The sequence below is a fragment of the Emydura macquarii genome, unplaced genomic scaffold (assembly GCF_026122565.2).
Source record: "Emydura macquarii macquarii isolate MOO-44397 ecotype Brisbane River unplaced genomic scaffold, CSIRO-AGI_Emac_v2 contig_2205, whole genome shotgun sequence".
In the NCBI taxonomy this organism is placed as follows: Eukaryota; Metazoa; Chordata; order Testudines; family Chelidae; genus Emydura; species Emydura macquarii.
The window spans coordinates 35,233,884-35,246,438 of record NW_027132342.1 but is presented as its reverse complement, the minus strand read 5'-3'; the positions used below and the strand labels follow the sequence as shown (position 1 = coordinate 35,246,438).

At 42.5% G+C, this 12,555-nt stretch overlaps 1 protein-coding gene across 1 annotated transcript; it reads left to right on the top strand.

Moving 5' to 3' along the window:
* The first annotated feature begins 8,264 nt into the window (after positions 1-8,264).
* RPS16 (ribosomal protein S16) lies at positions 8,265-11,137 on the top strand. The gene is made up of 6 exons (XM_067559897.1): positions 8,265-8,366; positions 8,479-8,534; positions 9,340-9,441; positions 9,799-9,895; positions 10,750-10,797; positions 10,925-11,137. The coding sequence occupies exons 2-6, from the start codon at positions 8,487-8,489 to the stop codon at positions 11,068-11,070; spliced, it is 441 nt and encodes a 146-aa protein (XP_067415998.1). The 5' UTR covers positions 8,265-8,366; positions 8,479-8,486; the 3' UTR covers positions 11,071-11,137.
* Positions 11,138-12,555: the final 1,418 nt, after the last annotated feature.

Below are 12,555 nucleotides of genomic sequence, written 5' to 3'. Positions count from 1 at the left end.
GTGAAGCTCCTACGGTGGCAGGAGCAGATAGATATTATGACCTAGATGCTGTTGGGAGCAGGTGAAGACAGCGCTGCAAAAAAAATGCTTTGGAGTGCCCCGATACTGGGGCCAATTCAGTGCTGGTCCCAGCCATAATGCACTTCAGGGTGGCCCTGACACTGCTCTAAACTATACCAGCTGTTAATGAAGCACAGAACAGACTGCCTGTCTGTTAGGGACTGTACTGTGAGCCCCAACCTTTCCCCTCCTCTCAACCCAAGGGCTACAGTGGGCGGTTGGTGTAGGAGCCACCTATGGCAGCTGGGGGCTCCCCAGTTAGAGCATTCTCAGTGGATAGTGGCTAGATCACCTCCTAGAATTTGGCCCTGTGTTTATAAGACTTATTATTGGTGTCCCGAGCATTAAGGATGAAGAGTAATTAAGTTTTTGTTGTCCCTCTGCTCCATAGACACAAAGTTTTCCAGTGGGAGCCCTAGTAATGCCTTGCCAAAAGGGCTCATCCTCCTCCAGAGTTCAACTGCTCCAGTTTCTGGAGAAAATGTTTCCATTCCCTTCTAGGTCATACAGCATATGACAGTTCACTGGCCTTGATATTTCTGCTTCATCTGCCCTCCTACCATAGGCTGCAGAAAATATCTCAGTCAAACACCAGATTCAAACTCAGAAATAGAAATGACCTAACTAGAAACTAATATAGAATTTCCCTGTTTTCAAACAAAACTAATGTGTTAGAATAAACTGGTTTTGTGCACAATTCATAATCTACCACAACTTTTCACCTGCCTAACCATTAGAAAATAGCCCTTTTCTGTGTGCATTACAGTGAGATGAGTTTTAAGGAGGAACGTGGAGAAAAGGTGTCACTGCGTGTCAAACCAGATTTGCACTCTTAACATTACTGAGCCATCTGGGACACTGTGATAAGGACTACATACTTTACAGATCCCCAGAATGGGCCTTCATGTTCCTATACTTTCCTAAATTTCTCTAATATAGGGAAGTGGTACTGACATATCTAGTGACCCAGAGGAGGGGAAGCTAGGACCTAGTTCAGCACATCTTTCTCTGCTGAGGAAAGTTGAGCGAGGGCAACAGGTCCTAGTGTGCTTAGTTGCTAATAAATGGGGAAGCAGACTACTGAAGGAATTGCATTTTGCTTCCTCAGCAGCTTAGGAAGTCTAGTCAGGCAGTTTTAGAAAATCAGTCCTATACCCTGCATGCAAATCTGTTTACTCTTTGGTTTATGTGAGTACCTAACTCAGATATAGTGGGTGGCCTTCAGGTCAAATTTTTACTACTGTTGATCTTTAAGACCAAAAAAATGAGATCCTTCTGTAAGGAGAAGTTTTGTGGGGGTGTGCATGTGTGCTTCAGATGAGTCTGAGTTGTGGTAGAGGCCTAACCACAGACTAGCGCTACTTCATGATAAACCAAATTACCCTATAGCCCTGTACACCATAAGGTAGTTGAAATGTATAACGTTGCACCATTTCCAGTCAGAGAGCTTGATCCTTAAATTACTGTTTGGATACCACAGTGACTGGATGCTTTAGTGACTGATAGCTCTTTCAATCATTAGGCAAAAATCACACTGAAATCCCATTAATTGAGATTATTCCTGAGTAGAAATGGCAGGTTTGAGCCCTATGTGATCTATTGAATTGCTATCTACTGATGGACAAAGATTTTAATACAGCATATATACTTTCTCAATTCTACCATAAAAATGGGCATTTCTGACTTCCATCCAATGTGATCTAAACCTTTCCACAAGGTCAACCACATTTGTGAGCAGCTGCCAGAATTCACAGCAATCAGGATATTTATTCTTGTATGCAAATATTTTAAGTATTTTTGGAGAAGAGCAATTAACCAACAAAATTTGGCATTATATCCAAGTAATAAGTAATCTTTTTTTAAAGAAATAATATGGAAATTGTTTGCAACCCCACATTGTTTTGACAGCACTATTTTTAAAAGCTGGTAAAATTTATTTTTCTGGATGCATCAAACATTTTTTCCATTGGTCACAGCATTCTTGCTCTAATTCAGGTTAGAAGACTCTTCAGCTGTTGTCTGGATGACTATAATCCATGAAAGGCAAACATTGGAAATAATGTGATCCATTATCTAATTACATATTTTATTATCAAATGAGTACAAAATGTACGGTAATATCCTGATGCTGAAGGATAATAAGATTTGCTATAGCAGATTAGGCCAATGGTAGACCAATTTAAATATCTTCCCTCTGGTGTGCCTGAGAAGAGAATCTTCCTGAGTTCTGCAGTAATCCTTTTATGCCCTAAATAAAGAATAAGGGGTTTTCCCCGCATCTCTATATTAGCATGTATGAAGGAGCAACAAGTCATTTTACTAGTCAAAATCATCCACCTCTTTTTGAAAAAAATCCATCAATGCACCAAGTAGTTTGACCTACTGGTATGTGGAAGCAAATTTCACCTGTTGAATACACCGTGTATAAAAAAATCTTTTCATTTATTCTAAATTTACCTTTTAATTTAGGAATGACTCTTTGGTTTCACATAATAGGACAGCACATAAAGGAGTGATTGATCAGTTTTTGCTACACCTCTCACCCTTAAATACTTCAATCAGGTATCCATTCTCTTTTCTCTCTTCCAGCAATTGTGCTGAAGGTTTGTAGATTTCCATTTACTAGAGTGTTTTTTTCTCCTTTCATACAAATTCATACTGAGAGCTGGCCTTACTGACATCTTCGCCTTGATTCTTCACTGTCTTTCACCTTGTGTAGTTATTTATTCTTGTGTAGAATGGGTATAAAATGCTATCATTCTGACCTGGATATGTTTTACATTCATTTTGTACAAGGTGCAAGTGGAGAATCAGGTCTCTTATTTCACATTCGGGTCCAGTTTCTCACTATGTTTAGTTCCCAAATGTTTAACCTGAATATAAATAGGTAAAGGGCCTGATAGGAAGAAATCTCCATGAGGTTTCTCTCACAGCAATCCTGCAAGTTTTCCCTTCAAAGAGAGATAGTTTAGGTCATGTAGAATTTGCACTCAGTAATGATTCTCAGTGCTATGCCTCTTCGGGAAGGAAGCCACACATCTAGGAGGCAAAAGCTGTTTGCATGGATTGGCTTCAGCAAAAGATGTGCTGCAACAGATTGGATACCTCTGTGGCTGGTCTGTAGCAGCCAGGGAGAAGATCCACAGGGAGTTAATGTTGTATCAATGTAATTTTATGTCATTACTCCCAGAATTCAGTGCTGCCAAAGAAATTAGTACTAATATAAAGCAAGAAGGATATAGCAAAAACCTCATTCTAGTGCCTATTGCCTCTTAACTATAAAGATTTAAGCCAAAAATGACTAGTGATTTTGGGTGCTCAATTTGAAACGTATTATCAAAAAGTATTAAGTACCCACTCTTTGAAATTTAGGCTAGTATAAGATGTTCCAAGTTGGGTACCCAAAATAACTAATCACTTTTGAAAATTTGGCTTCAGATCCCAGATTTCTCAGAACTCATTAAAACTCCTCTCCCACCAAACTCATATTTACAATAACCCAATACAATGTTAATTCATGTGAATTTCCTTCCCAGCATACACAGACATACACATCTACAGATACTGTAGGCACAAACTTCTCTCTAAATATCTTTTACTGTTATGCAGTTAGGTTCTAATCTGCAAGAAATTCCATGCAAGAGGACCCTCACAGAGCTCCCTATGGAATCAGGACCTTGCAGTTAAGCAAAATGTTCTTTTCTCCAGATAGAATTATAAAACAACTTCTTGTAATTCTGAATGCAACATCTTTCTGATCCAAGAATTTAATTGGTGGTGGTTAGCTATATAACAAATGTCCTTTCCTAGTTAGGTGAGGAAAAAATGTACCTGTTCTAGGAGTGAAGTTTCTAGTAAGGGCAGATAAACAACATATATATCTTCCATTCAGTAGGAATGAGTAGTTTGTGTCGTCATTTACACCTGTGTAAAGTGGACAGAAAACGCTACCTAGTCAGTATATTATTTTTGTACAGGTGTAAATGAGCATACAAAGCACAAGGAAGCAGAGAATAAGGTCCTATGAGGTCTTCTAGAGACTCTTGTCTTTTCTTTCCTAATATTACTGTTTTATTGCTGCTTTAGGGTATGTATATAGAAGTGGTTTTCTAAGTGAGTATCAGAAGAGATTTTGCATTCATTGATTTCCTGGACTGCAACACTTTCCCTTGGCTGGAACCTTTTTCTCCATCTTGTCATTCATCTGTATTTTCACCTCTGCTTCTCACTGGGAACATTTATTTTCTAGTGATCTCTGTGTACATGGTTATTTGTTGACCTAATTTTCTCTCTCATGTTACATACTGTACTCCCTAAAGAATGAGCTTGTAAATGACATAGCTTCTATTCCAAGATTTGTATGGGCTGGAAATGGGAAAGAAAGAAAACCCCAACCCAGTTTTTTCCACAATGCACTATTAAATGTACAACTGTGTGCTAATTACCTCTTTTCTAACAGAAAATAGATAGGTATACAGTTAACTTTCTAAATAGTATATGTAGCAATAATTTTAAAGGCATTTGTAGACTGTAGGTAGAGACTTGCAGCAGGAGATGCAATGAGGAGTGGGAATGAATGTCACAGGATCGGAAAAAGCAAAATAAAGGTAAATCTTCTGCTACTAATGCACTTGAATGCCCCTATTTAATTATTTAGTACTTACGCCTTGATCTGCACTGAGAATTGCATTGGCATATAGAGGGCTCCACCCATACAAGTTGGGAATTTATTTATAAAGTTGTTGGGCATCTAAAGGAAATCCTTTTACTGGTCACATTTAAGACCCCAATCATTATGCAAAGATTTAAATGTGCTGAACTCTATGCACTGTGAGTAGTACCTTTTACTGGAATGGAACTATGTAATGTACATAAAATTAGGTACATGTTGAAAACCTTAAATAGTCAGGGCTTAAAAGGGATTAGGACTACTCAATTGTACTATTTTAGTACTATTCAATATATTTATTTAAAGGCAGAAGGATTGGCTGTTTAATGAGAAATGTATAAATAAAAGTATAGACAGTCTGTTCAACAAACATCTTTTTCAGAAATACATTCATTCAATCTTCAATTTCCATTTTCTTATACAAATGGATTCCGTATAGCAGAAATGTCTTCAAAATCAGTTTCAGTGAGAGATTAGATCTTACATTTAAAAAACTCAAGCTCCACATGACACCATATTCCCTGTTGTATGAGACAGAAGTAAAATCCCAGATCCTGCAAAGAGTTCACTGCGACAGTTGGATCCTGTATATCTGTCCTAGATATTGTGTATATCTGTAACAGGACTTCATGTGGGCACATGGATCTGCACATGTGGAGCTCATTGCAGGATGTACATATGAAAGACACCATTTTGATATTTCTTAGCACATGAAAAATTTAATTGGTGAAAAATAGTTTTTTGAGTTTTTTTTCCCCCCACATTTATTTATTATCTGTATTACTATAGCACCTAGGAGACCTACTCATGGGCCAGGACCCTGTTATGCTAGAATCTTTTGGGCAGGGTCCATCTCTTTGTTATCTGCTTGTGCAGTATTTAGACATGGATCAGGACCCCATCGTGCAGGGGATCCTAGGTGATACAACAATATAAATAATAATTTGGATATCTCAGAACTAACCCAAGGAAGCATTATCATTTCCTAGCAAATGCTTCAGAACATCACTTTTGAGCTGATACCAAACATCATAAAATTCAGACATCTGTGGGCAGTGGAGCCATGCCCCTGAGCGTTGGCTTGGTGTGGGTGGGCATGCTGGCCGGGCCCTCCTCCTCAGAACTGCCCCCCACTGATATCCCCAGTGGCCACACCGACCTGGCCCCTCCACCTCCCGTTCTCTTTGCCCCCGTGCAATGAGAGAGCTGCAGGGACCCTGGCTGTGCAGGGGCCTCGCAGGCCCCCACCTCCTGTCGCCGGGCAGCCTGGGGGCATGTGCCCATCACTCTTGCTCCCCGCCACACCCAGAGTGGGGAAGGGGAGTGTGAAACAGGCCCCGTGACACCCCCACGGGGCACTGCCGCTGACGGGAGGGTGGGGGGCACAAATACAAGTATTGGGCCCCGGGTGCTGGAGACCCACAGTACTTCACTGTCTGTGGGATTTTTCTATGATTTGGTCTGAAGCATTTGAACACAGGCCAAAGCAGGGTCACTAATGCAGTGCTGTACTATTTACCATGCCCATCTGAGTAGCATTGCTTTGTAAGAAGTGCACTACATAGCCTCTAGATGGCACATGAATTCTTTTGTTTGTCAGATGTCTTTTTGTTCCATTTAACAAAATGAATTCATACAAGGGGAGATTTTCAAAGGTACAAATGGTATTGGGGGGGGGGGGGAGGGCAAATCTCTCACGCTGTGCACAAAATTTAAAGAACTTGCAACTTCCTCTATTTCCAGGTGATGCAATGTCTGTCAAGCTTATATTTAAAGAAACATGATTTCCTTTAGGCTAAAGGATAAAACAGACCTATTTGAAATTTAAAGTAATAAACAAAATAAATTAATAGAAACAATTACAAAACATTATACTGCAAAATCAGTAGAAAAATGTAAATTTAAAAAGACCATATGCCACTGCACCAAGATCCAAGCTCAGATGGAGTGGTTCTAAATGTCTGGGACCCTGTTCAGCTCTCACTGGCTTAGGCTAAATATCTGCTGAAATACTTTGAGTTACAGTACTATTTGTTTTAAATTAAGCATTTTACTTTGCACCAAGTTTTTGTGTTGAAATAGGCCCCAATCTTGAAAGCTGTTCCAGGTAGATGGACCCTTTCTATTCAGAGACTGGAGGTCTCAGGCTAGATTTATATTTTACTCACCAACTTTGGTGGTGGTTACTTTATGATGCTCAAATACTACGGTTAAAGATATGATTCTGTCATGGATTCTGTGACTCTCCAGGACCTCTGTGACTTCTTTTGGGGCAGGGCTGGAGCAGCTAACAGCCATGGGGGCTGCCCAACAGCTGACCAGCAGCCTCCAACCAGCTGAAGCAGCAGCCAGGGTTGGATCAGCCCCCCTGAGGCTGGAGCAGCAGCAGCAGCCCTTGTTGGGGGAGCAGTAGTGGGATTGGAGCAGCTGCAAGCCCCAGCAACTCTGTTTGTTTGTCCCCCTTCTTCCAGGATATTTTTAGTAAGAGTGAGGGACAGGTTGCGGCTTCTGTGAATTTTTGTTCATTACCTAGGACCTGTCCCTGAGGTTTACTAACAGTAAATAGTATCAACCTTAACTATGGTATAGATATCTAGTAACTACAAATTGAGCAGGGTGCATGACAAGATGTAGCGCACTGGAGAGTGAAATTCCCTTTGTAACAGAGAAACCATGCTCAGAAGGAGACTCCTTCCAACCCACAGCTTTTTTTTTTTTAAATGTCTGTAGAAAAACCACTGTGTGAAAAGTTGCAGGGAGAGAGAACCTCACATGGGTATGAGGAACTGCTGTCACTTTATATCACTAGTCAGCACTATTCACTGGATTATTGCAGTTATTTCAATGATAAACTAGGTAAAGCCTGTGAATTACGCCTGTATAACAGCATAGTGTCTTTTTTTTTTTTTTTTTTTTTTAAAGCACTGAGAACTTAAAAACTGGGTGGTGGCAGACCACAAATCGCACTGCTGATTGAACCTGGAGATACGCTGAACAGAAAAAGCTCTCAAACAGGCCTGTAGCTGTTTCCATCATTTCACACTGACTCAACAGTCCTCCTTGGCTTCAGAGTGACACGTGGACCGTGACACTCCTGGCGCCTTATTGTACAGTGGCAGCCGGCTCTGAGATAGCTTCATCTTATATAGTCTTCTCCTTGTCAGCCTGGTGCTGAGCAGCGGGCAGCTGGGAGTGCTGGAGAGGCGTGCAGCGAGTGAGGTGAGGTGAGTCGAGTCAGGGCGGCGGGACACGAGAGAGCCGGTGCAGGGAAGCAGTGCAGCCCTAGGGCTGAGGGGCGCTGGGCTGGGGAAACAGCTGGGGCGGCGGGGCGCTGGGGCGGGTTGTTGGAGGCGCTGCAGGTGAGGTTCGCTCTCCCGTGATGGGCTGCACCGCCCAGTGACGTCATTCGGCGCGTCATCGACATTCGGAGACTCAGCCCCGCCCCCCCGGCTTCGGGGACTCCTGGTCCTCCCCCGCCCCTCCCAGCCCTCCCTTCGGGCAGCCGTAAAGCGCGGTGTGAGCGGGCCAGCGTTGTCGCGCGGCCGGAAGTCAGGTTGTGTTTTGCGGCTGGGCTGCCCCTGAGAAGCGGCTTGGGACGCCCCGCTCGCTCTTTTGCTGCTGCTGTCGCTGGCGGAAGGTAGGTGAGAGCCTGGCAGCTCCGACTCCCCTTCCCCCCTTCTGCCCCCCCCCCCCCATCCCGCGCGCGCCGCCCTGACCGCTGTGTGTGTCTGTCTGTCTGTCTGTCGCAGGAGAAGCCATGCCGGCCAAGGGGCCCCTGCAGAGCGTCCAGGTCTTCGGGCGGAAGGTGAGCGGCGGGCGGGCGAGCGGCAGCACCCCGGGACCAGGCCCCGCTCGCCGGCCCGGGGGCTGCGGGCCCCGCCCAGTGGCTGCGGCGCCTTTGCCCCGGAGGGGCGGGAAGGGCCTTGTCCGGGAGCCGCTGGGGCCTCCACGTGCCTTGGCCGGGGCACCGGGATCAGCCCCTTCTTCTCTCCCCGCCCCCGCCCCTTGGCGCGCCCCGGCCTCACCCGGCATGGCTGGGGCACCGCGCCGGCGGCCGAGCCCGTCATCGCGGTCGGAGCCAGGCCGGTGTGATACGACGCGGGCGTCTGTCCCCTGTCACGTGTGGGCTGACACGTGTGCGTTGGCCCACACGCGCGGCAGTCTCCCTGCTACGCCCACGCTCTGGCTGACTGTCCCACCCACAACAACAACAACAACACCACCAACACACACAGGCACCGCTGGAAAAAGTCTCTCCACCGCTTGACTTGCGGAGATGGCAGAAGGGCTCGGCCTTCCAGCGTCTCCAACTCCTCTGTGATCTGGGAGGCCTGGTTGCTGCTAGTGAATTATGTCATGACATGTCCCACGTGTTGATCAATTTTTGAGTGGTTTCAGCAAGGCTGACTCGCCCAATTTTTTTTGTTTGACGTCTCCACCTGACCTAATTCATTGCAGTGGCTTTGCTTTAAATGAAAAATACTCTTTGAAATCTTAAGTGTCATAATCTAGAATAAAGTGTTTTCAATCTAGTCTTTAAAACATTTGGTGCACAGATAATACTGTACAAATAGTAAAAATGCTATACTCACATATGCTTGCTCTTTTAGAAAACAGCTACTGCCGTAGCTCACTGCAAAAGAGGAAATGGTCTCATTAAAGTGAACGGAAGACCCCTGGAAATGATTGAGCCTAGAACTCTGCAGTACAAAGTAAGCACTTTGTTTTCTTTGGTCATTAGTATATTTTTATGTACTAAATGTATCTGGAAGAGCAGGAGAGTTTCTTGTCACCATGAAGACAAATACCAGATGATCCATCTCTGTTAATTGCTGTGAAGGCTGTTTGCTGGAGCTTGACTACTTGTAAGCGTATCTACAATTTTAGATTCAGGTCTCTTCGGCAGTGCTCTTTTCCACTAGTTCACGTTGCCTCAGTGTGCATTGTAAATTCAAGAGTCCTAGCACCAAACAGATTATAGGTCCATATTTAGACCTTGCTGAAAACACTGTCATTGCTGCCTTGGATCATAAACATGTTCTCATGTGTAATATGTCTGTGTTTCTTAGCTGCTTGAACCTGTTCTTCTCCTGGGCAAGGAACGCTTTGCTGGTGTTGACATCAGAGTCCGTGTTAAGGGTGGTGGCCATGTAGCACAAATCTACGGTAGGACTTTTTGTATAAAATTCTAAGTATGGGCTGGAATAGATTAAACTACTTAATTTTGTTTGAACTACTTATTAATATCAAATATTTTATTAGGATATAAATACCAGCTACAGTATAAAGCTTTGGCTATTACAAATATCCACTTAATGGGTGTATCTTGAACTATATCTGCATCACCTGCTCTCATTTATACACATGAAGATATTTATGAAAATGATCTGTTATGAAGCTGGCATTGGCATTTCCCTCTTCGAGTGTCATATACATGATGAAATGTGATTTCTCAGAAATGAGAGCTTGGGATGGGGGTTCATGAAGGTGTCATTGAGTCCTGTATTTTCCATTAGTCTTTCAGGCCAAGTTTAAACGATGTTTTTTCTAACTGCAGTGCAAAATCAAGCCGTTATTTGTCTCGGATAAAATTGTACAAATAGAAATCCTAGAATCAGAAGCTGGCTTGTAATTTATTCACACTGGGCAGAATAGAACATAGCTTGCTCTTCAGAAGTGTTAGCTTTACACTGCTGTTAGTTAAAGTCTGCATAAATTCCTGAAGCTGTTAGGATTCAGAAGATGCACAGGAAGCAAGTAGATGTATTAACCCAAATCTTCATGTGTTCTTATTAACTTCCCTGACATTATTTTAAAGTCAATTTTTTATTTAAAGGCAATGGTTTGAGGTGTAAGGTGTATAACACAAAATAGTTTGATGACCTTTGTTACATTTACAACTATTTTTATTTGTCAAATTCATTTGTCAACCCCATCCCTCCAGAGTACCCTTTGCAATATTTCCTATGTAAGCCTGAATTTATTGGATATTCTTGTTAACTTGTCTCTTTCCTCAACAGCAATTCGTCAATCTATTTCCAAAGCATTAGTGGCTTACTATCAGAAATGTAAGTTTATTGTTTTGATTTTGTTTTACTAGCCTTTTTGAGATGTTTAGCTTCAGACTATAAGTGCTATACATAGAGCAGTTATAGGTGGGAAATTAGATCTGTCACAAATATGATCTTTTTTCAGATGTTGATGAAGCTTCCAAGAAGGAAATCAAGGACATCTTAATCCAGTATGATAGGACTCTGCTGGTTGCAGATCCTCGTCGTTGTGAGTCCAAGAAGTTCGGTGGACCAGGAGCCCGCGCACGCTACCAGAAGTCTTACCGTTAAAATTGTTCTTTACCATTGTATCTTGCAATAAATGAGGAAAAGTTAATAAATATTTCAAGTTTCTAAATCTAGTATTTGTCTATATTGGATAACTCTACTCTTATTCAGTGCATGTCCTTTGCTAGTTAAGTATTTTATTAATATAAGAGAACTGACCCCCAAAAAACCACAGGGAAAGTGCAGATGTCTAGGAATAAAGAAAAACATTTAACTGCTGTCAGATATACACTTTTTTCTGTTTCCAAAGGGTAAAAGCCACCTGCTCCACATACCTTTCACAGACCTCTAGCAGCATGGCTTCTAAAATTGTTAACCAAGGGACGTTAAAATATCTTTTCAACTCTCCCTGAAACCCTGAGCAAACAGATGGGCCTTGAGCGCATGCTATAAATCTATATTATTGCTGTTTTGAAGCAAGAGGGAGCATGTTTTCTTCCCCCTTGAAAAATCTACAGGGTATGCATATTGAAGTGCAGTAGCAGACTTCTTAAAATATCTTGTGCTCTGTGCATTCTTAAGTTTATTTTCAAGACTAGAAAACTTTGATTTTTTTCCCCAAAAATTATTAAAGCATTCGTATATTCACCATTCAAGGTAAATAATGCTTAAATATAATTACTTGTAATGCTTCACAAATATTAGAACATTGAAAGGGTTTGCACAACACTCTGAAATTGAGATTAAGGTCTTTTCTCTGAGGTAGTAATTTGGGCACATGTAATACACCCTATAACAATTCAAACACAACCGGGGGGATGGAGGTATGAATGATGTAATTTACAACCCCCCCTATGTTTTCAGTTTGAAGGACAGGCATGTTGCCTGTTTCACAAAAGAGGGGAGGCAATTCCAAGCCTTGGATGTACATTTGTAAGATCTGAGATTGATTGATTTTAAAAACAGATGCAAGGGGAGTTACTTGGAGGGAGATCTAGATGGTAGAGGTGTGTGTGGTGCATGAGGAGGAAATTGTGGAGATGCTAGAGTGAGACCATCTTTTTAAATAGCTGTAATTTGAGAATTACCATCAGACAAATGAGGTTTACCAGGAAAAAAGGTATAGAGAGAGTGGATCATGGGAGGAAGCCTTAAATGAGAGAGCTAGCTGGTGCCAACAGAAGAAAAGGTTGGAGAACTGGGGTTTAGTAAACACGGGGAAATTCAGCAGCAATCAACATGCTCCTGTTGGCTTCCTAAATTCCCTTTAGTGTGCCGTCTCCATGGTACTGAGCCTTTTGAGGAGGTGGTTTAATTGAATCGACTTCCGGATCGATTGAGCAGGTCTTCACTGCTGCTCAATCGATCTGATGGTAGCGAATTTGCCTTTAGTGTGTGTATACCTTGGGACATCAGTCACAAGTGATCAGCAAGAATCGTGAATTTGACAAACTGGTGCTTAAATACTGAAGAGGCCTGACTGGAATGGGAGCAGCCCTGGGTTATGAGGAGAACTGCTTTGTATCCCATTGTGTGCTTAACAGGAAA